This window comes from Natrix helvetica (assembly GCF_964273705.1).
Source record: "Natrix helvetica genome assembly, chromosome: 3".
Classification (NCBI taxonomy): domain Eukaryota; kingdom Metazoa; phylum Chordata; class Lepidosauria; order Squamata; family Natricidae; genus Natrix; species Natrix helvetica.
The window spans coordinates 103,559,748-103,585,629 of NC_138549.1; the positions used below are offsets into that span (position 1 = coordinate 103,559,748).

The window sequence follows — 25,882 nt, forward strand, 5'->3', positions numbered from 1 at the left end:
GAACCCCATAGAGAATCCATGGGGCATTGCCAAGAGAAAGATGAGAGACATGAGACCGAACAATGCAGAAGAGCTGAAGGCTGCTATTGAAGCATCCTGGTCTTCCATAACACCTCAGCAGTGCCACAGGCTGATAGCTTCCATGCCACGCCGCATTGAGGCAGTAATTGCTGCAAAAGGGGCCCAAACCAAGTACTGAGTACATATGCATGCTTATACTTTTCAGAGGTCTGATATTGTTCTATGTACAATCCTTGTTTTATTGATTGCATGTAATATTCTAATTTTCTGAGATGGTGGATTTGGGGTTTTCATGAGCTGTATGCCATAACCATCACAATTATGACAAATCACGGCTTGAACTATCTTGCTGTGCACGTAATGAGTCTTATCTCATATATTAGTTTCACCTTTTAAGTTGCATTACTGAAATAAATGAACTTTTGCATGATATTCTAATTTTTCGAGTTTCACCTGTACATAGTTATATAGAAGTGCTATATTCTCTATTACACTGAGTTATTATGCATTGCCCGATATGTGTGCTCATTTTCTTTGAATTGGCTAAAATCCTCAAGAAAAGGATAAATTATTTCTTAATGCTACACTATTATGCTATCTCTTCTTTACTATGGCAAGAAGCCTTACAGTGGGTTTAGTCTCTATTTTGATTTTTCTGCTTTTCAGACTCCAAGCAAAGTTTTGTGTGGGCGCCATTAAATCACTTCTCTAAACACTCTACTTCCCCTGTCTTATTGAAATAAATGCTTTAAGTGTATTGAATTCTCTACAGATTGCTTAAGATTCGGACCTTAACAATTAGCAAACTGTTAATTGTAACCATTGAACAGTTCAATGGTCATCTGATTGCTTTCTATGCAATCGTTAAGGAATAAACTGAATTAATGAATTTTATTGTTTGGATTTTTATTTTAACAACTTAAATTATCCCACTAGAATTAACACTCAAGACTGTTATAGAATTGCTAGTCATCTCCTGACATCAAATGTTTATGTGAGACATAAAAGGAAGAATGATATCTGAAGTACTGCTCAGAGCTAATGTGCATACATTCTGTGTTGCCCATGCAGGGTGCAATGTCATTTTCAGACCTAAAATAAAGTTACGGAAACATGTTCTAATATAGTAGCACTCCACATGGATCGTGGTATTTTTGACTCAGTGCAAATGCCAGTCCAATTTTTGAAAGAACGTCTATAACACACTGAATTTTCCAAAAAAAAACCTAAAAGGTCTGGTACAAAGACTCTCCATGCAACTGAGTAGGTGGTAAATACTTTAAGCAGCCGTTGCTTTAGTTTTGATGTGTTCAAAAATACAATGTATTAAAATACTGACGGGCTGCTTTTTTTCTATATAAGCAAATGAAATGACAACTCTGGAAATCCATTCCTAACATTCTCAGATAAGATTTGAAAGAGGGATTAGGATGGACAACTGTTCCTCCAGTAATATCTGTAAAGTTTGCAGGAACAGCCACATAAAACTCCCCAAAGATACATTGATCATCAGTATCCATAATATGACTCCAAACCCAGTCATATTATGGATATTGCATTGGGGTGGTGCCTTTGATACAATGCATTCAAGATGTCTCTCTTCATCTATAACATTTGTGATAAGATCCATTGCTGATGCTGACATAGCACTTTCACCTCTTCTGAAACATTCCAGAAGAAAGCAGTGATGAAAAACCAGTATCATGAGTTTCATGATGTAATTGGCAAGATGTTGGTAATGATACCAAGTTTTCCAATTACCATCCTGAAACCTCTATTGAGATACTTCTAAAGAACACAACCCTATAAACTAAGGAGTCCATTTAAAAAAAATAATTATTTATTATTCACAATAGTTATAAAAATAAAATGCTGCAAACACCATTATAGGGACTACATCTTCCCTTGAAATGAAAATTGATGAATTTTTATTAGAGACAAATGTAGATCAAATACAAAAAACTGCAGGAATAAAATTACAGGAACACGATATTCCATGTCTTCCACTTTTTCATCAGTAAAGCTATAAATATCTAGCTAAGAGAAAACTCAAAAGCATTACGGGCTCTTATCAGATTTGACAAAGAAATGTCTCAAAATGTTGCAGTGTCTGTCGACTTTAGCACTGTCCTCCGCATATTGTTGCCACAAGTCAATTTTCAGTGGGGTTTTTTTTTAGTTTTTTCTTTATATTGTTTGTACTCTACATCAGTATTTTTCCAAAAATCAAAATCAATCAGTCTATATTCGTTAAAAGGACATTAATTTATGTCAAGCTTTATATTTCAAATATTTTTTTTTTGATATAGATCTACATACAAAAGGTTACTTACTGCTTGACTTACCATACAGTGAATGACACAAACGTTTTTGGGATTCTGCTGCAACCAGTTATGCATATTCTTACAAACAGCATAGAGATTGTGGAGACTTGGTGCTTGTCTAATTGGCCAACTACATTCAGATACCTAAAGAAGCACAGAGCGAAAACAAGTCAGACAATAGTAGCAATCTTCTGGATTTGCACAGCATAAAAGAAAGCTAGAAAGAGGTCAGGTAGTTTTGAGTTTGGCATATTTTAAGACCCAAGTATGTTCTATAAATCATATCATCACATAATATGATTTGTTTATGCATGATCAGGCTCATCAGCAGGGATGATTAACCCCCTGACCAGGGGTGGGCTTCAAAAATTGCAGCCCTGGGTTCGCTGCCCCGTTGCTGGGTGGGTATGGGCATGGGCTAGTCGGTTTCCTGCACCATGGCGGGGGAGCAATTTTTGCCCTCCCCAGGCTCCAGACGCTTTCCTCGAGCCTCTGGGAGGACACAAACTGCTTTTCCTGGGGTAGGAAACAGGCCCATTTCCGGAGTTCCAGAACCTCCAGTATGCTCACCCCCCCCCCGGAGCCTCCGCACAGGCCCTGCACTTACCTGGCATGATGAATGGGCCACGTGGAGACTCCGGGGAGGGGTGGGAAGGGAGAGGCAGGGCCAGCCAGGAGTGGGATTTGGGGGTTTGCCGAACCTCACAGAACCTTCACTAGAGGATCGCCCAAACCCGCGCGAACCCCCAGCAGCCCGCCCCTCCTCCTGACCTTCAAAATGCAGGAGATAAAAGGCCTATGGCTTTACACACACGTAAAACAGGATAAGGTGTTAGCTGTAACACCTTGGTTTCACCTACTATTTTGAAACAAATGATTGTCCCTGCTGTTACACCTAACCACAGCACATTATGTGAACTCAGAACTTTAGCAAGCTTTGGAAAAGACCCTGATGTTGGGAAAGATTGAAGGCAAAAATATAAGGAGATGACAGAGGATGAGATGGTTAGATAGTGTCAGCGACGCTATGAACATGAGTTTGGGCAAACATGGGAAGACAGGGGAAGACAGAGGAGCTTGGCATGCCATGGTCCATGAGGTCTGAAAAATTGGACATGACAAAGCAACTGAACAACAAAAATCAAGCCAGTGACATAAAGAGGAACGGGCAATGCATGGATTTCATACTATAACCCATTTAATGGCAATATGAAGAAAATGGGTTATTAATTTAGAAATATTATTTAGAAAGGTTTCTGTTAAAATGATAATGTAAAGATTTTAAAATCCTGTTATCAGTCTCAACTTTAGCAACTTTCCATCTGCTAATTAATCCTTCAAGGTGTTTGTTTGATTAGGTTTTTTTTTTAATTATGTGACTTGTTTTGCTTATACATGGTGGAAAGAAAGAAAATCTCTTTCTTTATGTGAAGATCCAGAGTATAGCAATTTTTTAGTACGATGATTTTCTTCCATGAGTCGGAGAAAAATGGATAAGTCCCCTCCCTCCAACCCAAAAGAGTAGAAAAAGATTTCTTCTGAACATTTATGTCTCTAGATGACTATTGATTAAACAATCTGGCCTCTCTACAGGAATACCTTACATAGGAAACTATCAAACCTGCAAGATTCTGTTACTTTAGCTATTATAATACAGTAGTTTTAGAATTCCTTGGAGTTAACCTTCAGAATTGATTCATGTGTGCATGTTTTGCATGCATACCTTTGATTCCTGATTTTTGGTGACTTAACTGCAGTTGTCCTTGCAGTTTTCTGGGCAATATATTTCAGAAATAGTTTGCAGAATTGAGATTAGCCCCTAATATTTAACCATTCTGGGAAATAAATTAGGTATATTTAAAAAAAAATATTTTTCTGTAAATTTGAAATTGGTGGTAGTTAACATTCTTTTATTATTATTGCTATCCTGATCTTTTTTTTTACATTTTAACTTTTGCTGTACAGTGTCTTAATAAATATTGATCCAAAGATGGATGAAATTGATGGAATTTAGAGATTGCCCCAATCTGTCTTGATTCTGATCATCAATATGACATTTCTTTCTTTTCGAAGGCAGATCGACATGGCACCAGCTACACATTGTTTTAATATCACAACATTACTGTGGTCTTTGTCACATCACTGCATCAGCAAAACTTACCCTATTATGAAAACGTGCAGTACGATAAGACTTTGGTGACAAATTGAAAACTGTGTAATGATCAGGATGCCTTGAATCAAGAAATGTCCGCACATCGTCAATATGATTCCTAAATCCCAGTTCGACTCCTTCACCCGGAAATGACATCACTATCAAGAAATAGGGGGGGGGGCGACAAACATATATTCTGAAGTGAAACCCAAATAAAATGGGCACTGAGAAGTTAGAGGTTGCTGCATTGCTTTATTATTCAAATAATTGATCACTTACCAATAATTCTTGAGGTAATATAAGAAATATCTAGTTCTCCCTTGGTATAGCTATAAAAGGAAACAGAAGAGAACAACAGAGTAAATTCTGGTTAATGCATACATATACAACTATCGGATAAAAATATAAAGAATTCACTTTTATTATCACCTTTTTTTTTTACATTCACTGGATATTTTAGGGACCAATCATATTTCCCATAGTTATTACAATCAAGACTAAACACAATAATATTTACCTAATAAATATTATTTTCTTACCTAATAAAAAATCTCCATTTATAAGGAGAGAAAAAACAACTAGAATTCTATATTCATTACAGTGTTCAGCAGCCTATTCCATTCTACTCAACTCTACTCCATTCCATTCCATTTGTGACACATTGAAAATCAATGGTAGAATAATTCATTATTTCTGTTAAATTCCACACTTTTCCAGTCAGGTTTTAAGCCAACTTTCAGTAGAGCAGTATTGGTTGTGCTTGTTGATGTCCTATGGCGGTGTCTGCAACCTGCAGCTCCAGAGCTGCATGAGGCTCTTTGGGCCCTCTGCTGTGGCTCCCTGTTGGGTGATCCATCACTGGCTAGCCCCACCCCTCGCAATCCCCTCCCAGTCACTCCTTGTCTGGCCTGAGAAGGTAAGGGATGGAGAAATAGCCAAGGCTGATTCTCCAGCACCTCACTCTTGCTGGAGCTTCTTCTGACCCTTGTTGGTACTGGGCATGCCTCCATCACTTGGAGAGAAACACAACCTGTTCTTCACCCCGAGATACTGGCCTAACCCAGCCGCGACTGACACCATCTTTGCTAACACGAGGGCTGGTGGAGTGGGAATGGGATCCGGGAGGCGGGGATGATGGAAAGGGGACCAGGCCCGCAGTGCCCAGTCGTGGCTTTAAAACTTGCCACCCAAGGACTTTTGCCTCACCTCCTCCCCCTCCTTTTCCTCTCAAAACCACAACTGGCCAGAGAAAGACATAAAGAGAGACACACACAGAGAGAGATACAGAGAGAGGGGGAGAGATCCAGATCTTAAGGTACTTCTGAAGTCATAGAGAACAGGAGCTTTCTGTCTCTGTGAGGGAATGCTGTACCATAAGATAGAGGCAGTGACAAAGAAGATGTGTTTTCTTGATCCACAAGATGACAGCTTTTAATTGAGGTGACCTAAAATGTACCTGCTCTGCCTAAATACTACAGATGGGCAGAAGCAACTGGAGACAGGTAATGTCTCAAATAACTGGGGCTTATAGTATGAATTGGTAATGACCAACATTTTGAATTGTGTGGGAAGCCATGGAGCATAATGAGAAATGCCCATTATTGCTTAGAGGTCTGTGGAATCCCTGTTGAAGCTTTAAAAAAAATAGAGTTGAGATATGCTTTTTTTCATCAGGGCAGTCCTGTCACTTTAGTTCTGTTCTTTAACTTAATGCATCAGATATGTTGCAAGCCACCCAAAGTCTTTTTGGAATAGGGTGGCCTTAACAAATCAAATCAAATAAATGAATAAATAAATAAATAAAGAGGGAGAAGTCAGTCTCCAATCTAGTGATCAATAGAAATGTTGGGGTTATTACATTGTGTGTGTGTGTGTGTTTGTGTGTGTGTGTGTGTTGTATATATATATATATATATGTGCTGTATTTGTACTGATAAATAAATAAAGGGAGACTAGTATAGATCTATTTCGAGCTAATTAGCTCTCATCAGCTAGCCTTACCCTTACTGGGATTTGAACCTGGTACGGGTATGGCTAGCTGATGAGAGTTAATTAGCTCGAAATAGATCTATACTAGTCTCCCTTTATTTATTTATCAGTACAAATACAACACAAATATAAAAAGGCAACATTAAAAATAAAAATATGGTTTTCTGCCTGCATGGTCTTCTGTGATGAGCCGAAGGACAGAAAGAGGGAGTAGTGACCTTCCTCCCATATTTAGGCATACCAGGGGTTGTAACACAAATACATACATACATACATACATACATACATACATACATACATACATACACACATACATACATACATCCCAAACCACAGCCTGAAGATGGCGAGTGAGACCTTGCTGAAACGTTGCCAAGACAATCTCTATCTTACACGGGAAAACAACAAGACCAGCATACACACACACACACACACACACACACACACACACACCATATTTTTCGGATTATAAGATGCACCAAGATTTTGAAGAGGTAAATTTTTAAAAAAGTTTTTGCACTCTGCACACCTCTCAAACCCTCTGCATGCCTCAGTTTTTGTGAAAAACAGGGCATGCAGAGAGTTTGAGAGGCCTGCGAAGTGCTCCTGGGGGCTGGGAAGGGGGCAAAAACAAGCAAAAAATGGCCCGTTTTTTGCAAAAATGGGCCCGTTTTTGTCCAAAAAAGGGCATAACTTTTAAGAGCCTTGTAGAGTGCTCCTGGGTGCTTGGGGGGACAAAAATGAGCAAAAAACAGCCTGTTTTTCACTCACTTTTGCCCCGCCCCCCAGCTCCCAGGAACACTCTACAAGCCTCCTCAAAGGCTATGCACATCCATTTTTGTGAAGGGGATGGGGTTTCAGGATACCAAAAATGCTGTATTCAGTGTATAAGACGCACCCAGATTTTCATCCTCTTTTTGGGGAGAAAGGTGTGTCTTGTACTCCAAAAAATATGGTACACTATATTATGAGTGTGATGGATATGTAATGGAGAAAATCTATGCATATAGTTGCTAAGAATCATTACTGACTTGATGGCATATAATCAATGAATGAAGATGGCAGGTGGTTGTGAGCGGGGAAGAGCTTGTATCATCCCATTCTGCCACTAGAAAGAGTGACAGTTGAGAATGGCAACATGGTTCATAATGCAGCAACATTGATATTTTTGTCCTTGACTACAAGGGTCTTTGTGTCCTGATCCAGCATTCATTTAAGTATATATTCTTATGAAAAGTGTCTTATTTCCAAAGGGTGTCTCTCCTTGGTTTCATGGAGGGAGGGTGGAATCCCTCGCCAATAATGCACACTTAGAGCTGTCAGTTCTTGTTCAAAAACCTAATCGCATTGGCCTAACATTCCCAAATTAATTCTGCCATGTATTTCCAAGGATTTAGAATATGACAACTTAATTGTGACAAAGTGCCGAGATGGCTTTGACAAAAAGTATGTAAGGGTCACTGAGACATGATGAGAAAATAAATGCCAATTCAGTCCTGGGAAAGGAAAGAACTTGAGAAATAGAAGAACACTGCAATAGCCTCAAGTTTGAAGACCCAAAGTAAACCTACATTTTCAGTTCTTTCCTAAGTTTAAACAGTCACCGAACAAAGCAGCCAGTTAAGTAAGTAAGACAGTTAAGTTGTCTGTAACCATGTTACAGATTCTATGTTTCACTTTAGCTAATTGAGTTTAATTATTAAAATGCTTTTCATTTCACTACTCTATTGCTCAATAATCAAATTTCCCTTTCCACAAGCCTATTAACATCTAATCATTTTCTATAGCAAGGCATCTTAACAGGGACTGTATTGATTGCTGAGCACTTCAGATAGGTGTGTTTCAAAGTACCTTGCAACAGATTGCATCACTTTAGTAGAAGTATCTTTTAGAGTGTCTTTCAAGTTATCCTTTAAGTTGCTGAAGAGTCTCCCTGCACCACCTTTCATCATGTCCAATAGGCCTCCCCCATAGTTAGACTCCATGTCAGGAGATGAGGCACCTTGAAAGAAGGAAAAGCAGACTCAATAAACCAAAGGCATTGCAAAAAACCAAGAAATGTAACCACTGCAGCAAATTTTAGATCAGTTACACTGATTTACTTATTAGAAAGAGATGAGAAAACAGAGGTATTAGGAGCAACCAAGGTAACCCATAGTATGAGAAAATAGAGCACAACAATATTATTGTCCTGTTAAAACAAGATGTATTGACATGGACTATTTCTTGTTTTTCTTTTCCAGTTAGAGCTGAAAACGATGAAACTGATCTGAGACAGAATAAGCAACAACAGGAAACAGGCACAGCAGGAGTAGGTTTAGATATGAACATCTGTCAACAGATTGCATTCGTTTTAGGACCTGAGAAAGTTCCCAGAAAAATGAACACATTTGAATCATAACATCCCAAGGTAGAGTTTTTTATCCACAGAACCTCACATCTCAAGTGAAGTTGAACTTTCTTACTTTTTAAAAAAAACTGTAATACTTTACAGTGGCTTTGAATCACAAGCAAGTAACTTTGCAAAATGTTCCTACAATAAGCAGAAGTCCGATGGAGTGATCTGGAACTGGGGGAGCTTTTAGGATCTCCCTTTGTCATGATCAAGCCCTTGATTACTATGGATACCACTCTGCCATCCATTGAAGGGAGGCCACACCCATTAGATTGATCCAATTGGTGGTGACTGGGGGGAAAGATCCCACCCTCGTCCCATACTGTGTGGGGTGCAACAGGGATTGGTGCTCTCTGTGCTTCTATTCAACAATTACATGAGGCCACTGGGTGTAGTCATTTGAGGTATCAATTACACTGATGATACTCAATTATAGGTCTCTGTCCGTAGCAAACTAAATAATACTGTGGATCAGGGGTGAAATTCAGCAGATTCTGACAGGTTCTGGAGAACCGGTTGCAGAAATTTTGAGCAGTTCAGAGAACCAACAAATACCACCTCTGGCTGGCCCCAGAGTGGGTTGGGAATGGAGATTTTGCATATCCTTCCCTTGCCATGCCCACCAAGCCACGGCCATGGAACTGGTAGTAAAAAAAAAATTGAATTTCACTACTGCTGTGGATGTCCTACACTGGTGCCTGGAGGCTGTAGGAGCCTAAATGGAAAACAATAGGCTTCAACAAGACTGACTGGCCTTGGGGCCCATTGGTTCTGAGACTATACTATCTTTGCTTGGATGGGGTTGCACTGTCCCAAAGAGACCCCGTGTGCAATCAGGCAGTTCTCCTGGACTCACAATTCCTGTTCAAGGAGCAGTGGCTACAAGGGCCTTTGTACAATTTTTCATTGTGCAACAATTGTGCCCATTTCTAGACCAAGGGTCTCTACTCACAGTCACTTATACTACCCTAATCACCATCTAGCTGATCTACTGTCATGGAATCTACATGGAGCTGCCCTTGAAGAGTATCTGGAAACTTCACTAGTACAGACTGCAATCACATGGGCAGTTATGTGTGTTTCTAGAAGTCACACTGCTAGCCTACAAGCTGCACTGGTTACTCATCTGTTTCTGGGTCCAATTCAAGGTGCTGGTTTTGTACTTTAAAGCCATGGCATGAGGCCATATTCATTCTGGAACTGTCCTTCCCTGATTCTATCTGCCCATCCCTCTAGATCACCAGCTTCCAACTTTTTGGACACCAGGGACTAGTTCTATGGAGAGAGATTTTTCCACAGACAGGAAGGGGTGTGGTTTTGTGTGCTGCCTGCGTCCCACAGATGGGGCTTCATCTGTTTATGTGGCCTGGTTGCTGGCATGCCGTGGACCGGTTCCAGGCCATGGCCCAGGGTTAGGGACCCCTGCTCTAGATCCAGCAAGGAAGGCTTGTTGCAATGGTCCCATCAAATAGGGAGCTTTGCTTGGTGGATCCCTACTTTATGGAACATTCTTCTCCTGAAAACCAGTCTGACCTTATTCATTTTAAATTTTCAGTAGTCCCTCAAGATGAGGTTATGTCATCAGGCCTAAGGACGTTAGGGGACTGGTGAAATATTGAGATGGCTCCAGTGTAATTAACAGCTGCTTTTTGCTATATATGGTAGATCTATATAGTTTTTTGCCTTTTATAATTTTAACATTTTTAAACATAACAATGTTAATATTGGTCAGCATACATGGCTTTTACCTTTGTTGTTTACCACTCAGTCACTGGTCTGTGAAACAGCAGCCATGGATGAAATAAATAAATACTAAATAATTATCAGTCTGCAAAGTTAAACAGCTGAAAATAGCTCTCTGTCTATCAGGCCATAGATATACACCATATCTGTGGCATCACACATTTCAGGAAATGAAATCACTATTTATTCAGGGCATTAGGAAATACTGTCCAATTGAATTAAGAAATGCTGCTGTGGGATATATTTAGACCCCCTTTTTGCCTCTATAAATCAAGGATAGATTACTATTTGCAAAAATTTGGCTGGATGAACATGAAACTGAATCACCACTCTAAGACACTAGCTTCATTGATGAGAATAATAATATTTCATCTCCCTTAATGGTTTTTGTTAGAGGAAGATTTCTTTCCAGGTTATCACTTTGAAATGATTTGTGTGAAGGATTTTTTTTTTGTCAAAAGACAAGTAGCAAAAGGAGATAAAATCTTCCAAAAACTTCAGAATAAAACAGTCTTTATGATAATAATTTTCTTGGCAGGACAAATTTCTCCCCCGCCCCTCTGCACTACAAATGAATAGAAATATGACTTCATTTATCTGCCTTTGGAAAACTTGCTTGATGCATGCCTCATTATGTCATATTTAAAACACATTATATGAAAATGTAGCTCTCTAGAGAGGTTTATAATGTCAGGAAAGATGGAAGAAAAAAAGGGGGTGATCAGCAACAAAGAGGATAGATTTGATTGCATCAATGAAGAATATTGCAACTGAAGACCTAAAGGGCCAAGTTGTGGCAGGCCATCCTAAGAAAATCGTATGTAGTTGACATCGAGTTGATGGGACATAATTATCAATCATTCATGGATTTATACAATACGGAGTTGCAGTTGTCAACTCCAATCCTTAAAACATATCCCTAATATTCCTTTTGTTGTTGTTTGCTTGCACAAGACTCTGCCATTCATTCTGGTGGAATTATAATGTAGAGACTTGCTGCAGCTTTACGCAGAGGTTCGGGAGGACTTCTAGCTAAGATTCTGTGCAGTTTAGAGAACCCTCAAATCCCACTCCTGGCTGGCCCTGCCCACCCCTCCTGTTGTGTTCCACCAGGCGCGGCCAGCAGATGGCGTTGGGAGAAACGCCTCTGATTGGTTCAGGCGCGCCTGCTGAACAGCAGGAGAAAAGCAAGCCACCCATTGGTTCCCCGTCTGACAGCTACATGTATAAATAGCTGTCAGACGGGTTAGTTGTGTTCGTTCCAGTCAGTTCTTTCTCTGTTAATAAAAAGTTAGTTGGACCTTCGTCTCCTCAGTTATTGATGCCTCAGGTTCTAACACTGGCGACGAGGACGGGCAAAACAGACCCCCACCAAGTACCGCCCATGGCTACTGCTGCAATTTTCTTTCCGTTCCGCCCTGAGGCTGAGGCATGGGATGCATTCCTTGAACGCTTTGAATGTTTCCTTTTAGCCAATGACCTCACCAGTCTATCCCTCAACAGAAAGCGGGGCATTTTCTTAAACTATTGTGGCCCTGAAATATTTGCCACTGCGAGGGCGCTGTCTTCACCAATGCCAGTCCACACTATGCCTTGGGATCAACTACTTGCGAAGCTCAAGACTCACTACGAGCCCGCTCCATCCCTGTTCGTGTGCCGCCAATACTTCCGCCGCTGTATCCAGACTGAAGGTCAACCTATCAGTCACTACGTGGCTGCACTCAGGGCTGCCGCCATCCACTGTGAATTCTCTGATCTAGATGAGGCTGTGCTTGAGCAGTTTATCTACGGCCTCAGAGACATCAAACTACATCAGCGCATCCTCTCATGATCTGAACTAACCTTGAAAATAGCCGTGGATGAAGTTGCGCCTCAGAGATGGCTGACCAGTCCACACCTGACCTACCCCGTTTTCCTCCACCTACAACGCCGTTGATTCCTGCCTCTACTGTCCACCACCAGCAATGTTCTGACTCTTACCGGTCAGAATTGTACCTGGCCATTGACCGTTTGCAACAAAGACGGTCGCCTGTGCCTCAGCTGCGGTGGTCGCCACCTCTGTTCCTCCTGCCGATTCCACTCAGCTGTCTGCCGCAACTGCGGCAAAAAGGGCCACTTGGCATCTGTCTTCCGGTCTAATCCTACGGCCAGTGTGCTCCTGAGCAGCCTGCATTTTCCCCCCACCCGGCCGCTACTCCATCTGCTCGCCGGCAAAACTGCCTCTCTGTGGAGGACTCCGAAGATTCCTGCCCCGAATGGATCATCGACTCCGCCTCTTCTACTGTGGGAGGTCGGGGTAAGCTGCATCTCCGCATCTACCTTGAAGGCCATCTCTGCTCTATGGAACTGGACACGGGATCGGCCAGAACCATTATGTCCTGGGACACCTTACACTCCCTGCTGCTCCGATTATGCTGGCACCAGCTAGCACCCGCAAATTGCCGCCTCAGAGACTATCAGGGGAACCCCATACCATTGCTTGGCTGCGGCCATTTCCTTATCCACTATGGCACATTCCAAGCTCGCTTACCCCTCCTAGTAGTCAAAACTCCCTTAGCTTCCTTGCTAGGTCTCAATTGGTTTAGGGCTCTGGGTCTTTCTATTTGTGAATGCCTCATTGGGTGAGGGAACCTTACCAACTGCCTTGAAGGAGGCGGTGGTGAGGCCCTTACTTAAGAGGCCTTCACTCGACCCAACGGAGCTAGCTAATTATCGTCCAGTCTCCAACCTTCCCTTTCTAGCGAAGGTTGTCGAGAATGTGGTGGCGCAGCAGTTTCCACGACACCTTGACGAATCCGATTATCTAGACTCACGCCAGTCCGGCTTCCGACCCGGGCACAGCACGGAGACAGCCTTGGTCGCGTTGGTCGATGATCTCTGGAGGGCCAGAGATAGAGGTTGTTCCTCTATCCTGGTCCTATTAGACCTCTCGGCGGCTTTTGATACCATCGACCATGGTATCCTATTGCGCCGGTTGGAGGGGATGGGAGTCGGAGGCACCGTTTTGCGGTGGTTCAGCTCCTACCTCTCCGACCGGAAGCAATGTGTGTTGACAGGGGGGCAGAGGTCGACCCTGAGGCCACTCACTTGTGGGGTGCCACATGGGTCGGTCCTCTCGCCTCTCCTGTTCAACACATATGTGAAGCCGCTGGGTGAGATCATCCGTGGTTTTGGGGTTGAGTACCATCAGTATGCTGATGATACTCAGCTGTACATTTCAACCCCAAACCACCCCAACGAGGCTGTCGAAGTGATGTCCCGGTGTTTGGAGGCCGTCGGGGTCTGGATGGAGGACAACAGACTCAAACTCAACCCCTCCAAGACTAGTGGCTGTGGCTACCGGCACCTCGGTTCAGCCAGCTAAGTCCATCACTGGCCATAAGGGGCGAACAATTGCCCCCTGTGGAACGGGCGCGCAATTTGGGCGTCCTCCTTGATGCCCGGCTGTCAATGGATGACCATGTGGCAGCCGTGGCAAGGGGGGCGTTCCACCAGGTTCGCCTGGTGCGCCAATTGCGCCCCCTACTGGACCATGATGCCCTGCGCACGGTCACTCATGTGCTGGTGACGTCCCGCCTGGACTACTGCAACACTCTCTACATGGGGCTGCCCTTGGGACGCGCCCGGAGACTGCAGTTAGTTCAGAACGCAGCCGCGCGGGCTGTGATGGGGAGTACTAGGTACTCCCACGTAACACCTCTCCTGCGCGAGCTGCACTGGCTACCTGTGGTTTTTCGGGTGCGTTTCAAGGTCTTGATTACCATCTTTAAAGCGCTCCATGGCACAGGACCTAGTTACTTGCGGGATCGCATCCTCCCACACACATCCCTGCGGCCAATTCGTTCACACGGGGAGGGGCTTCTCCTGGTGCCGTCCACTAGGCAATGCCAGCGGGCGACACCAAGGAGTAGGGCCTTCTCTGTGATGGGCCCAACCCTCTGGAATGACCTCCCCCCCGACATCAGAACCACCATTGACCTCCGCTCCTTCCGGCAAAAATTGAAGACTCACCTGTTCCGACTAGCGGGCCTGGCATAATTACAACTGTTACCTCCTGGTAGACATCCTATTAACTGGTTATTTTAGGGGTATTGTTTTAATTTAATTTGTGTGTTTCTTAGGGGTTTTAAAATTATATCTATATATACTGGCTAACTGTACAGTTCTTTTTAATTCTATTTTTAACCTCCTCCATATTTAACTGTACATATTTAATTTTTCTATTTATTGTATTTTGATGTGTTTTTTGCATGGACTGTACACCGCCCCGAGTCCCTTTCGGGAGAGGGGGCGGTCTAGAAGCACAGTAAATAAATTTCTGGCATTCACTCTACTAATTGTTCCCCTCCTTCCGGGGATGACTTTATCACCCTCCTCTCTGAATTTGAAGATGTCTTTGACTCTTCATTAGGTCGCTATACTGGTACTCCCATCTCCTTAAATCTGGACCCCACGGTGGCCCCAATCCGCCTTAAAGCCAGGCGGTTGCCCCTCGCTTTGAAAGCTAAGGTCGACTCTGAGCTTGACAAGCTCATCGCCCAAGGCATATTAGAACCCGTCAACTTCTCCCCGTGGGAAACCCCTATAGTGGTTCCTTTAAAGTCCGACAGATCTATTAGGATCTGCGTGGACTTTAAATCCACTGTGAACAAGGCCTTGCAGTCCCACCCTTACCCTGTGCCCGTAGTGCAACATGTGTTGCACGCCTTGGGCCATGGCAGGGTTTTTGCTAAATTAGACCTCGCGCAGGCGTACCAGCAACTGCCTGTCGACAACGCCACTGCGACTGTGCAAACTATTGTTACGTACCGCAGGGCTTTTAAATGCCACCGGTTGCAGTTCGGGGTTAGTGTGGCCCCAGGAATTTTCCAAGGACTCATGGAGTGCTTGCTCCATGGCATTCCTGGGGTCACCCCTTATTTTGACGATGTCCTGATCACTGCCAATGACCGATCAGGACTCGCCAAAATGCTGTGGGCCGTCTTACTGCGTTTCAGCGCAGCCGGTCTTAAAAAAATCAAAAATGCCAGCTGGGTGTTCCTGCCGTTACCTTTCTGGGTTTCCTAATAGACCAGCACAGCATTCACCCTTCCCCTTCTAAAGTGGACGCTATTCTATCCACGCCCACCCCAACTAATAAAGTTGAGTTACAGGCCTTCTTAGGTCTCCTCAACTTTTATTCCTCTTTTATCCCCCATAAGACCTCTCTTGCTGAGCCTCTCCACTGGCTGCTGGGCAGCTCCATTCCATGGGCCTGGACAAGCCGCGAGGCGCACACGCTCGCGGCTGTCAAGCGCTCCTTAACTGCTCCCCCTGTACTGGCTCAATACGATGATCGTTTCCCTCTCATCCTTGCCTGTGACAATTCCCCCTTCAGAGTTGGGGCCGTCCTCAGTCATTCCTACCCTGACGGCTCTGAGGCCCCTATTGCATTTTACTCCCGCACCTTATCCAAACCTGAGCGCAACTACAGCCAGTTGGATAAGGAGGCACTGGCCACCGTTGCGGGAGTGAAACGTTTTCATCACTACTTGTACGGCCGCCCCTTATCTCTGGTGACCGATCACAAGCCCCTCTTAGGTATTCTTGCATGTGACCACCCTACCCCACCCATACTCTTTCCCCAGAATGTCTCGCTGGGCAGAGTTCCTTGCTTCCTACACCTACTCCCTGATACATAAACCGGGCTGCCATATGGGTCATACGGATGCATTAAGCCATTGCCCCCTGCCCATTGACGTCTCTGATCCTGCCCCCACTAACTCCCTCTGCCTCATTGACGAATTGCGCCTGCCCATGTCCGCACCGGACATATCTCAATCCTCCCTAACGGACCCAGTCCTCTCCTATGTCATCAACGCTGTCCGCAGGGGCTGGCCTTCCACTTCCAGAGAGCCCCACTTCCTTCCTTACTTCCGCCGCTGCACGGAACTGTGAGTCCTTCAGGGCTGCCTTCTGTGGGGCAATCGTGTAGTAATCCCTGCCTCCCTTTGCCATGCTGTACTTACCCGCCTCCACGAAGGGCACCCAGGCATAGTGAGGATGAAAAGTCTAGGCCGTGGCTATGTCTGGTGGCCCTCCATGGATGCGGACATCGCTAACTGGGTGCAACGCTGCATGCCATGCCAAGCCATATGGCCGGAGCCTCCCGCTGCGCCTTCCAGGGACTGGGAACGGCCCATGGCCCCTTGGAGTCACATCCACGTTGACTTCATGGGTCCTATGGCCGGTCTCACCTTCCTCCTCGTTGTCGACGCCTGGTCTAAACCTCAGGGGCCACCATTCAAATCCTAGACTCCCTTTTCACAACCTAAGGGCTCCCTGACATGCTCGTCTCTGACAATGGCCCCTAGTTTACCTCTGCGGAGTTCCAGCACTATTTGGCAGAGCTGGGCATTTGTCATGCCCCGGTTGCCCCCTTCCACCCGGCGGGGAACAGTTTGGCTGAACGCACTGTCCATTCAGCCAAAGAGGCCCTCAGCCGTATGGCTCCTCTTCCCTGGTCTACTAGACTAACCACCAACCTTAGATTGCAACACACCACACCTTGCCCTCTTACAGGGAAGAGTCCTGCTGAATTGTTAATGGGTCGGCAGCTCCACACGACCTTAGACCGTCTTCACCCCCTCTACAATTCGTCCTCTTTCCATACTCCTGAACTCCCTAGGGCCTTTCTGGTGGGGGAGGGGAATTTTGCAGGCGACCCCAACTGGTTATCCGGTCACATTGCTGAAATAACAGGGTCCTGTTCCTACAGGGTCCTCCTTGACGATGGGAGACATTGGCGGCGGCATGTAGACCAAATACGTCGGCGAACAACGTAGAGGCCTGTGGACAGACCAACCGCTTCAGAACAAAAAGGCCCTACCAACGCCGCCTGCCGGCCAGACAATCATAAAAACACTAGCTCCGAATCCGCAATACCCGTTACGTTCTCGCTGGCTGCCTTACCTTTGAAAGCTGGCACCCTGCTCGGGGCTGGACTGTCAGCGCGGGCCTTGCTGCCGATTCCCCAGAACAACGGGTCCGGCACTCCTCCTCCTACGGCGACGGCTCCACCTCTGGAAAGAAGATCCCAGCACGTGCACAGACATCCGGCATACCTCCGGGACTATGCATGTGCCATCCAGGGGAAAGGGGTGTTGTGTTCCACCAGGCGCGGCCAGCAGATGGCGTTGGGAGAAACGCCTCTGATTGGTTCAGGCGCGCCTGCCGAACAGCGGGAGAAAAGCAAGCCACCCATTGGTTCCCCGTCTGACAGCTACATGTATAAATAGCTGTCAGACAGGTTAGTTGTGTTCGTTCCAGTCAGTTCTTTCTCTGTTAATAAAAAGTTAGTTGGACCTTCGTCTCCTCAGTTATTGACGCCTCAGGTTCTAACACTTCCCCTCCCAGGAGTCCCCATACAGACTGTTTTGGATTCAGGTAAGTGCAGGGCATGCGCAGAGGCTTGGGGAGGGTGAAAAACAGGCCTACCAGACATTCAGGAACTTCAGAGCCCCTTTTCGCCCTCCTGGAGGCTCGAGAAAAGCCACCAGAGCCCAGGGAGGTGAAAATGCCCCCCCCCCACCTACCATGGTGCAGGAAGCCGACTAGGCCACGCCCACCATGGCCATGCCCACCCAGCAACCGGACAGAGAAGCCCTTGCTAAAAATTTTGAAGCTCACCCCTGTACCTGATCCCTTCTAAAGGAGAAAAATATAACCAAATATCCAAGTGAGTATGCATCTTTGAATTTGGGCATTCATTACAAAAGAGAATAAAACTGAGACTCTTGTAGCTTTTTCAGGAAGAATTGTATGCCAACTTTTTTCCAGAGAATTATAATAGCTGCAATGGCAAATTACCATCTGACTTATTTATTCATTTACTTTATATAATTCCTATGCTGCTCCTATTATAAAACTGTCCATGGCCCACAAAGATAAAAGTGAAGCAGGAAAAAAAATATAGGAATAAAAACTATAAAATTAGAATAAACCATGTTAATTATATTAATTCTTTGTGATGAATATTTAAGATGTTTAGATACACAAATATTTTATTGTTTCAACTTACTGGAAAAATTATTCAGAGGGAAGAAAATTAGAAAGATTAGCGATCGTGCTTGTTATTCTAATTCTGCACTTCACTAACCTTTCACTAACTTTTCCCTCAAACGTTGCTCTTATTTAACTCTCCTTTATGCTTTCTCAAAATGGACAACTGCATTTTCCTTAAACACATTTTCAAAATAGCAACTTTGAGAAAAACCTGACGTGCTTTGTGCTTTAAAATGCTGTGTAAATTGCCATAATATAAAGCACACTCAAGGGTGATATGAACCTAAATAAGAATGCTGCCACGAGACCAAAACTATGTGGATGAGCTGATAATGTTATTCAGCTCCAAAAACAAAGAGGCTTCAGAAATGGACTTTTGTCATTTCAAATTATTCAAGAGAACAGACAGACGAGATAGTGTCTAAGAGATTGCCTTTTGTTTTCACAGATATGGAGATATCTCTCAGTTTCTTCATAAACAATCACTATGACATAAGAGATTTTAACTTCTAGAAATGGCCTTTTAAGAAAAGTTAATGCACCTTAGTATACTGAAAGCTATTTCAGTTAGTCAACATTAGTTCTTCAGTATAATGTTGTCTAAATATACCATCATCTGGTAATTTTCCTGTTCTGAAGCTATTTTGAGTAACCTTAATATTTCTAGGAAATATTTAAAATGAAGGCAATGCTGAAATACCACCTGTTTGTTTTATTATGAAGAGTTGTTCATAATTCATAGACTGGGGGTTTGTTCCATGAGAGGAACTAAACAGAGCTTGCTCCTGTGAGAATTTGCTTGAACATTAAAAACAGCCACTTCTTCCATGCTTTCTATGTTTACTTTCAAAGATAAGAGTGTTTGGGAAGCTTTTCAATAACAGTAGCAATAACAGTTAGACTTATTTACCACTTCACAGTGCTTTACAGCTCTCTCTAAGCAGTTTACAGAAGCAGCATATTGCCGCCAATAATCTGAGTCCTCATTTTCCTCATCTCAGAAGGATGGAAGGCTGAGTCAATCTTGAGCTGGGGACAATCAAACTGCTGGCAGTTGGCAGAATTAGCCTGCAATGCTACATTCTAACTACTATGCCATCAAAGCTCTCTTAATATTCTCTCTATACTGGCTCTTTCCAATGACATGCTTCAAACTAAGACTTTTTCCAGGGCCATGACTTTAAAAAAACATCCTAGACCACTTCAAAGTAGTTCACTTCACTGAATCCTTACAATGAAGAGGTTGTCTTCACAATTTCATGAATAAAAAGAAATGTAAAATCCTCTGTCTGGATTTTAAAATTTAATTCACAGCAGAATTTGGAAAATTGGGTGCAAACTGAGAAAGACTTAAGAATTGAGTTTAGAAGCAGCTTACTTTAGGACAGTTAAGGATCTGGGTTTATGATTTAGCTGAAATGCACTTTTAGTATCAGAACTCCTTGTTCTGAAAAATCTTGATATACTGGTCTAACTCAGTTTATTCCAACCCTGTATCCTTCAACTATGTTAGACTATAAGTCACACACCTATTGATGAGCTATTAGCTGACAATTGCTACCATATAATATATACCTGAAAATAAAGCAATTATTATGAAGACATTATATGTCTTCCTCCCCCATAAAAAAGGACAATCCCAAGATAACCTTTTTCAAGTTGCTGGCCTGGCTCAACTTTGATCCAACTATATTGCTCCTGACGGGTTTTTTATTTGGGGTATTTTAATTGCATTCAATTTATTTAGGGGTTTTTAAACATTGTGTTTTTACTTGTTTTTATCTATCAGTTCACCTCCTCCTTGTATATGTCGTATATATGTCTTGGTATATGTTTTGTTATATGTATGTCGATATATTTATTTCCTATGTTTTGTTGTACGCCGCCCCGAGTCCTTCGGGAGAGGGTGCGGCTAAGAAATAAATATTTATTTATATTTATTTATTTATAATAAATACAGTGGCTCTTACATGCTAGTAAGTTTCTCAATACATTTTAAAATCTAATTGCCAAATCTCTTTTCCATATTTGGTGGGAAAGGTGAAAGGACAGAGAAGAAGGCAAGATGGATGGACTCATAATTTACAATGATGCAATGGATGCACCATGGGAAATCCTAAAAAGTCGGGGAAAGATCATCTTGGTGGTGTGCTAAGTGTGCTATGTGATGCTAAGAGGTGACATCAGTTTCATGGCACCCAATCAATAAATCCACCATATTTGAAGAGCACAAGATTGGAATAGGTTCATTTAATCCAATATAGGAGGATCTCATCTAATCAGTATACTAAATTGATTTTCCTGAGGAACAATTCTATAAAGCGTTTTGTCAATATGCATTAGAACTGCATCACTGCTATCAGTGGAAATATTCAGTTTTCATGCCTAAAATGAAATAAGCACTTCAGTATGTAAGAGGATACCTAGCTTATACAACTGAATTATTCCTGTGTTGCCTTCAGTTTGCAGAAAACATGTTATTAGATATAATAAAAGAGTGATTGGAAATGTGTGCCTTCATCATAAAATGAAAGATTAATAGCGTATATATTAGATACTAGTGCTGGAATTGCAGTGCCTATAAACTCTATAGAATAGCTCAGAACAGACATCTCTAAAATGAGAATGGAGCTAAATATACGGAAATAATTTTAAAAAGTGAAAGCATCCTCATCTGACTTTTCAAGTGATAAATCTTACAATGAGGAACTCTTGAATGAGGAACAATTTACAGTCTTAGAAATGCTTCTTAGTCATCATATTTATTAAGTGTGAATGTTACTGAAATCTATAATAGCTTTTACATAAGTCTTGAGAATTGGAAAAGGGTTTTGCTGTTGTTATTATCATAGACATTAATTTTGGAAGCATGGGGATTGAATTCATGCATAATGAATGCAGGAATACCAAAGTGATACATAAGCTACCTCTGAAAAACTCCAGCAATTTCAGCTGTAGAATACTTACTACATGCAGTTCTAGGCTTCTATTTTTAAATAAAAATTGCTAACTTTCGTACCATTAACATCTTTTTATTATTCTGCATATTCACTGACTATTTTTGAATTCTACCAACAATAGAATTCACATAGAAAACATTCAGGAAGGCAAAGGCAAACATTCATTCCCTTGGCATTCCTACAAATTGAACAGCTAAGGTAACCAAGGCTGGGCAACTCATGCCTTGAGGCTTATGTGCAGCCCTGGGAAGTGCCTTTATCCACCATTGCAAAAATACTGTAGCATATTCTTGATATTCTGACATTATGAACGGTTTGATACTTTGGTATACTTTGGTAATCCTCAACTTACAACCATTTGTTTAGTGACAGTTCGAAGTTACAAAGGCAGTGAAAAAAGTGACTTATGGCGGTTTTTCAAATTTACAACCGTTGCAGCATCCCCCTAGTCATGTGATCAAAATCCGGGTGTTGCGCTGTCCTGTGGTCATAGAACACCATTTGTAACCTTCCCAGCTGGCTTCAGACAAGCAAAATCAATGGGGGAAGTCAGATTTACTTAATGACTGAATGATTCACTTAACAACTGCAGTGATACACTTAGCAAGAAAGGTCATAAAATGGGGTCCAACTCACTTAACAACTTCTTAGCAGCAGAAATTTTAGGCTCAATTGTGGTTGTAAGTCAAGAACTACCTTAATTAAAAATAAAGAAAATCTCAATTCTCCCTCAAACCCATCTCACCAACACATGCGAGTTTCCTCCACACAATCTGCAACCCTTGCCTCTTCCTAAAATGTCATCCTTGGCCACCAAAGATTGCCCATCCTTACAGAGGATTCTTCTTTATCACTATACAGATGTCCAGTGAGCCCACATGGTGTAATGGCTAAAGGCATTGAGCTAGAAACAGGGAGATATGAGTTCTACTCTTGCCTCTTAGGCCTAGGAAGCAGTCAACAGCAAACCACTTCCAGAAACCTGTCAAGGAAACTTCACAGACATGTTCAGGCAGTCAGTAGGAGTAACACTGACTCAAAGGTGCACACACACACACACACACACACACACACACAATTATGTAATGATGAGGATGTGAAGGCTAACATCCAAAGGTGTCCTTATTCCTGAAGTTCCAGGGAAGTAGACAAAAGCATGTCTTCCAATATTGCCAAAATGACTAAAACTGGAATCTACCCAAAAGTGTAAAAATTTGGGAACACATCCCCTTGGTAGTTTTAAGAAATTCACTCAAAATTACACATAGTTGCAGGTTTTTTATAAAATATTATTTATAAAATATTTGCAAATGGTTTTAAATGAAGCTGTTTAACTTTTATCAGTTAAAAAAAATAATGGATCAATATTTGAGGACTGTTTGCTTGAAATAATTAGCACAGTCCTTAGGTAATAATCTTCTGTATCCTTAGGAGCCTGTCACCTTCTAGATGTTGCTAAACAACAATTCCCCTGTATATATTGTTAACTTTGATAAGAGTTAAAATCAGCAACTCTGGATTTGCAAAAAAAAAAAATCAAAGATAACAAGATCTAGTAAGAATATTAAAACCCATTAGGTAATTTTTATCCTTTTTATGGAAAGCTTTAAATCAAGAATAACAACAGACTGATACATATGAAAATAAGCACAGATATATCACTGTTCATGATGTCCATACAAACATTTAGCCTATAAACTGCAAAACAGCATTATGCAATTCAAAATTTCAATCAATATTTTCAATCTATAAATAAGCAAAATATATACATTTCAAAGTAAAATTTTGATTTTTACAATTTTTGATTTTATTTTAATATTATTCCTTCTTGAACTAGCAGATCAATTCAAAATCTGTAACTAGTAGAGTCTGCATAATTGCTGAATTTGCAAAGTCTAGTTTATCGCTTTTTTTTCAAATCAAACAAAAAGGAAGGAAATAAAGTTTCAAAGAGAAGAAAATGCTTAATTGTTAGCAAAGATACATTTAAATCATGATTAGCAGTGACAGAATACCCCTTTCCTCTACAAGATGTAACTATTGTAGATCACAGTTATTTCAATATAAATAAATGTTAATATCAAATCCTTTAAAATGCTATACATGGAACATGAGATTTGGCTTTCCTTGTAACTTTTTGTAGCATTTTCTCAGCTCATCAGGAAGTAACCTTACATTTGTTGCCAAAATTTTGAAAAGCAGTACTATTTCTTTCTCACTCAGTTTGAAACTGATCCAGGGAAGAGTGGTTTTATAAAGCAATTCATTCAACATCCTACTTTCGGAATTTGGAGAAAGCCTGAGATTCCCTCTGTCTCATGCACATACCCCTAACAGCTCAACAAGATTGGGCACTATGTTAAAATAACTGAATACTATAAAATTCTTAGTCTAACCAGGATATCTTTGAGGTTCAACTCCCCAAGACATCTTTTTTCCCCTTAATGTAGCAGCAGCACATCATTTGATAGAAAATGCTTATACATCAAAAAATGTTCTCTAGTCAGGAAAAAGGAAGACTTCATCAAAAATGAAACAGAACTATGAATATATTTCTACAGTGCTAGCTTTTGTGGCATTGAAGAAATCATGTCAATTAACAAAACATGCCCATCAACCAATTTTAGAACACAGCAGATAATCCATCAATAACTACCAGCTTATTGATGCAATCGATCAGCAATCCTGGTTGATCAGAGGTTGGACATCACAATGACTAGTTTATTACTAGTTCTATAAACCGTCCAACTGAGATTTTAAAACAGATAAAAGATGTGGATATACAGCACATTTTATAGGTCTAACTATCACCATTTCCCATAAAGACAGATATGCCTTTCCGTTTTTGCAGTGAGGAAAAAAAGGTGTGTCACTTGATGGATTTTTTTAAAGTAAAGTCTCTATTAAACTAAAAACTGGGGCTGCCAGTTAGCTTTTAAATATAACCAAAAAAATCCTTGCTTTTTATTAGGGCTGAGGCTAATAGTCAAATAATTGACCTTTATTTTCAAGATAGCATAAGCAGCATCAGCTTTATATACAGATAGTTTCCCAGAGCAGACGTTCACTTTCTTTCTTTCAAAAAATATCAATGAAAGAAAAACCCCTTTAAGCAGAAGATTTACTGCCAAAGACCAAGTACTTTTGAAAATATACATTTTGCTCCTTTCCAGGATTTCCCTAAAGAGGTCATTGCTAATAGTTTTGGTCTCACACCAAGGCACACTAGCAAAATAGCCCGAAGCAATCTTCTCTGCATCTCCCTCCCTCCCTCCCTCTCTCCCACCCACCCACTTATTCACAAGCACACACGCAGCCCGAGAACAATACACTGATCGGCGCGGTTCCTTTGCGCCCCGCCCGTCCTCCCCCCCCCCCCCCCCTGCACTTAACGGAACAGTGTGACAAGAATGCACAGGTTTCTTCATTAACTGCTCTTAAAAGCTCTGTAGGTTTTTAGTAAGCAGGCCCCTCGCCTTAGAAAGGGCGGACTGGCCCGGCCAAGTCTGCTCCAACCTCCCCACCAACCTCGGCCGGAAGGTTGGGCCCTAAGTACATCTCCCCCCCCCCCCCCCGCCGCCGCCGCCCCACTCTTCCCCGCGCAGAGGCAGTCAACCTGCTACCTGAGCTGTCCATGGTGCTGCAGTCGAGCGGCTGATGCTGATGCTGTCGCGCTGGGCTCCTGGCTGCTGCTACCACCGCGGGGATCACCCCTTGTTTGCCGAGGTTGCCGCCGCCGCCGCCGCCGCCGGTTCGCTCCCGGCTGCTGCAGAAGTCACCGTTGCTGTCCACCAGCTGCAAAGATTCATAGCCATCATTGTTGGTCTTTTTCCGGTAGCTCCCGAGGAGACTCATGGGCGAGTCAGACAGAGTGAGTGTCACCGCGGACATAAAAGGCGGGAGAATCGCAAACAGCTCACCTTCCCCTAGAGGCGGAAGCAGCCACACACCCAGAGCGGGGCTGCAGCCCCAGAAGGGCCTTACTTGCTGGCTGACTGGGTGTGAGCGCAGGCGGTGGAGGCAAGCGACCACCCCGCCTCCCGTCTCCCGTCCCCGCCTCTGCCTGACAGCTATTGGAGCAGCCTTGGGAGGCACACCTTGCCAGCTGCTACGGACACTGAAGTCCGACCCTTTAGTCTCTAATGCCTACTGCTTTCAGGAAGCGATGCCCGGAAGCAATGTAAGAAGGCCTCCAGCGTGCCTGTGCACGCTTCTCTGCCGCTTGGCTTCCACACCGTCCCGCTGCTTCTAGAGA

The 25,882-nt window shown here is 42.8% G+C and overlaps 1 protein-coding gene across 11 annotated transcripts in view; it reads right to left on the reverse strand.

The window, feature by feature from the left end:
* Positions 1-25,882, reverse strand: part of DNAJC6 (DnaJ heat shock protein family (Hsp40) member C6) — a 74,340-nt gene that overhangs the window by 34,881 nt on the left and 13,577 nt on the right. For 3 of the 11 annotated variants that reach the window (XM_081947233.1, XM_081947234.1, XM_081947229.1), the window contains exons 2-6: positions 25,251-25,422; positions 8,338-8,488; positions 4,777-4,826; positions 4,507-4,655; positions 2,367-2,489 (exon numbers count right to left, since the gene is read on the reverse strand). In XM_081947233.1, coding sequence (XP_081803359.1) covers positions 2,367-2,489; positions 4,507-4,655; positions 4,777-4,826; positions 8,338-8,488; positions 25,251-25,263 — 486 coding nt within the window. In that variant the 5' untranslated portion in view covers positions 25,264-25,422. Of the gene's footprint in view, positions 1-2,366; positions 2,490-4,506; positions 4,656-4,776; positions 4,827-8,337; positions 8,489-25,250; positions 25,595-25,882 lie in introns of those variants that run through there. The other 8 variants (XM_081947230.1, XM_081947228.1, XM_081947231.1 and 5 more) reach the window with 5 other exon arrangements.